We start from the raw sequence: 4,112 nt of genomic DNA on the forward strand, positions 1-4,112 counted from the left end.
AAATTATATTTCATGTATTCAATTTTAGATATACTCAAATGAAAGCCTTTTCACTTTAAGGTTGACCTCCATAATTTAAGTTTTTTTTTCTTGAACTCTCTCTCTCTTATCTTATCCACAAGAAATGTATCATCAGTGAAAAGCATACACCAAGGTACATCCTCCTATAAATGTCCTATAAGAACATCCACGACTAAAGAAAAAAGATACGAGCTTAAAGCCGATCCGTGATGTAATCAATAAAATAAGAAAATACTTGCCCAATCCTCCTTGTGTTCAAACGCAAGTAACAACTCCATAAATATCTTTAATGACTTGAATATAAGCAATATCAACACCTTTCTTTCCTATAACTCTCCAAAGTAATTTTCTTGGATCTTTATTATAAGCTTTTCTAAATTAACAAAGATCATATTCCTCCTTACTCTCTATGTACTTCTCCATCAAATCTTTCAATAAATGCATAGCTTCCATATTAGACTTTCCTTGAAGCACCTAAATCAAATTTCATTGTACTGAATCACATGTCATCACAAAAAATAAAATTAATATACAAAAACAAAAACACCAACAATACTTTATCCCCATAAGTGGGGTCGGTTACATGAATCATTTCTATCTATTGTGTTCTATTGAGTGTCATATTCTCATTTAATCTTAATAGTTCACGATCAATTTTTATATAATATTCCAAAGTATTTTTAGGTCTATCTCTGTCTTTCTTAACATAAGTTTAATCTAAAGCATCTACTCTCCTAATATTCCCAAGATCATCAGATGGTCGACGTTTAATGTGACCAAATCATCTAAGACGACTCTCTCTAATCTTATCTACCACCGGAGTTACACCAACCCTATTATATTCATTTCGCATTTTGTCTCCAAGTGTCAAGCCACTCATCCACTTAAGCATTCTCATCTCAGCAAGACATAACTTTGTTTTATGCTTTTTTTTATGCTTTCTCTTCTTAAGGCCAACATTCTACGCACTAGATCATTGCAGGTCTCGTCGCCATCTTATAAAATTTTCCTTTCAATCTAAGCGGCAATTTTCTATCACACAATAGTTTCGATGCATTCCTCCACTTCAACCAACCAACTTGAATTCTACTAATAACATTCCCATCTATATCTCCGTCACTTTGAAAAATAGACCCGAGATATCTAAAATGTTCACACCTTTTAATGATTCGATCAACCATAATTACAACTTTGTCACTAGAGTTACAACTACTAAAACTACATTCTATGTATTCAGTTTTAGATCCACTCAAATGAAGGACATTAAACTCCAATGTAAACCTCCATAATTCAAGATTTTCCTAAACTCTTTCTCTAGTCTTATCCACAAGAAGGGTATCATCGGCGAAAAGCATACACCAAGGAACCTCCTCTTGCAAATGTACAATAAGAGCATCCATAACTAAAGCTAAAAGATTTGGGCTTAAAGTCGGTCCTTGATGTAATCCAACCGAAATAGGAAAATACTTAGTCTTATATAATAGGAAATTTTTATAAATACCACACAATTCCTATGTGTTTACATATCTAACACATAAAAATTGGTATTTACACTTATAACACTTTGGTATCGTAAAGATGTACAATAAGAGCATCCATAGCTAAAGCTAAAAGATTTGGGCTTAAAGTCGATCTTTGATGTAATCCAACCGAAATAAGAAAATACTTAGTCTTATATAATAGGAAATTTTTATAAATGCCACACAATTCCTATGTGTTTACATATCTAACACATAAAAATTGGTATTTACACTTATAACGCTTTGATATCATAAAGCTATGCATGATAATGTATGTTTCACTTTTAAAAAGTTAACAATGGTGATATTTTTTATGTGATGAGCCTTATAAATGTAAATATGAAAATTTACGTGTTAGATATTTAAATACACAAGAATTGTGTGGTATGCATGTAAATGCTCCTATTTTTTTAATTTCAACTTGAGATATAAGTTTAGTCTTATATGTATCTCAACAATATATCTTGCATCAAAGTCATTAAGGAGAAAACATAAACCCAATTCTTAGGAAGAGGGAACATCAAGGATCAAATTTTAGCCCAATATATGAGTGATTATGAACCCAAAAGTTTAAACCAAGTCACTACAAGTATATAAGGAAGCCAACTCTTATCATTAATTTCAATTTGAGATAGTTTTCATCCTTAATGCATCTCAATAATATCCTTAAACTATGGTAGTTCCACGCCTTGACTATTACCCCATTCAAATAAACTTTGTATCATCAACTCAATTATTTGGAGTCATTATGAGAGATTACATGCTTTAGAACCTTGCTCATCACGATAAAAAACAATAAAAAATTTGTGAAAGCCACAAGCTCCATGAAATTTGTTTTCATAACACTTATTATAAAAGTATTGCAAGCCCAAATTAAGCCAAGACATTAATAGAAGGACTCCCATCAACCTAACAATCATAGCCAATTGGTGAGCACTCAACCAATTTACTACGCTTTGCTTTCGAGCATGTGAAAGCCTTATAAACAAGAATCACAGAGAAGATGTGCTTACCAGAGAAAAAATTCGTCCCAGAGGAAGGCTGTGATGGAGGTGGCCGGGAGGCAGCACTGGTTAAAAGAGAACGCCGCACCTGGCAAGTCCTATTCAGGTTGAGAAGCTCAAAGCTCGCAACAGGATAACCAGTTTTAATGATTACACGGAAAGGAATGAAACGAGGAGCAGAAGAGAACGAAGGTTGTAGGGCAAAGAATGATGCTGCAAGGTAAGCCATAGGCTGAGGGTACTTCTTATGGATTGAGAATCTGGAAACTTGGATAGCTGCACTACATCTACTTTACAAACCTGCAATAAAATGGAAAAAAAAGAGCAAATTAATGTCATATAAACTAGAAAATTGTTGTAGAAAGTTAAAAAGAGGTGTTACTGCTAGTAAATGGAGATCGATGAAGAATATTTGCAAATTTATGTCATAAAAACAGAAATTTGTTCGAGAAAGTTCAGGTCGAAATACAGGGGAGGAGAAGACTGGTCTGGAAGGATGGCTGTTGCGGGGATGTAAGCCAGTCGAGTCGTGCTCCAGCCTTCTGGCGAGTTCGATTTCAAGGTTAAATTTATCTATGAGGAATAATAAAAAAACTATTCAATATAATACAAAATATTATTATTTTATATTTTTAATATTTAAAAAGTAAATACTTTAAATTTAATATATTTTTACTTTATTTTATGCTATTATTTTTTTAAACTAAGCGGCTAATAAGCTAAGGAGTCGAGTTGGGGCTAACTTGAACTTGGCTTGTTAGCTCATCGAGGTCGGGTGGATCACGAGCAGACTTGACTCACACCCCTATTAACTAGAGCTATCAGATGTCCTAACTCGCTTGCCAGTTACCAACTTTTGTGGAAATGAAAATGCAATTTTTCTATTTTTTTATAATTTTTAAAATGATAAATACCACAAAGTATATATATTAAGGAATGGTCGGAGGCTATGATACGAGCCCCGATCATTCCTAATGAGCCTAATCCCTTAGGCGCTTATAATTTGAGTACCACACCCTACATTCCGGGGAAATCGAACCCCAGACCAGAGGGAACTTATAACCGACAAGCATATGTCCAACCAACTGATCTGAGTACGCTTATTAGACGAGTCTCCCGACCAACCTCGCATAAAAATATCATTCTGCACATAGGTGAGATTGAACCTGTGACCCTAAGAGGTCTTAAAAACTCTATAAACCAAAGAGTCATGATAGGCGATACAAATATGTATATATATATGTACATACAACTTTTAATAACATAATTATGCAAGAAGCTAAAAATTTGTATTTCATTTTAAAAATTTAGCATAAATAATATTTTTGACGTGATGCTAAAAATTTAAGTGTAATATAAAAAATATTAAAATTAGATGCTAAATACTTAAATTTTTATGAATTATATGATATGTATTTAAATCTCTTGAATTTAATAGGTTATTTAATAATTTTTTAAAATAAATATTATTCATTTTATTTACTTTTTAAACTGATATATATTAATATTTTAGAAAGAAAAATAATTACCTATCTCAGCCCCCATAATTTCTTCGAAAAACTTTCTA

The 4,112-nt window shown here is 32.4% G+C and overlaps 1 protein-coding gene across 1 annotated transcript; it reads right to left on the reverse strand.

Annotated features, from left to right (window-relative positions):
- Positions 1-2,554: 2,554 nt before the first annotated feature.
- On the reverse strand, positions 2,555-3,019 carry LOC110036013 (the record flags this gene model as incomplete). Its single annotated transcript, XM_020740357.1, is given in 2 exon segments — positions 2,555-2,845; positions 2,928-3,019. A coding segment is annotated over 1 exon segment (220 nt), but the record flags the coding sequence as incomplete, so codon positions are not given.
- Positions 3,020-4,112: the final 1,093 nt, after the last annotated feature.

This window comes from Phalaenopsis equestris, unplaced genomic scaffold (genome assembly GCF_001263595.1).
Source record: "Phalaenopsis equestris unplaced genomic scaffold, ASM126359v1 Scaffold201571, whole genome shotgun sequence".
Classification (NCBI taxonomy): Eukaryota; Viridiplantae; Streptophyta; class Magnoliopsida; order Asparagales; family Orchidaceae; genus Phalaenopsis; species Phalaenopsis equestris.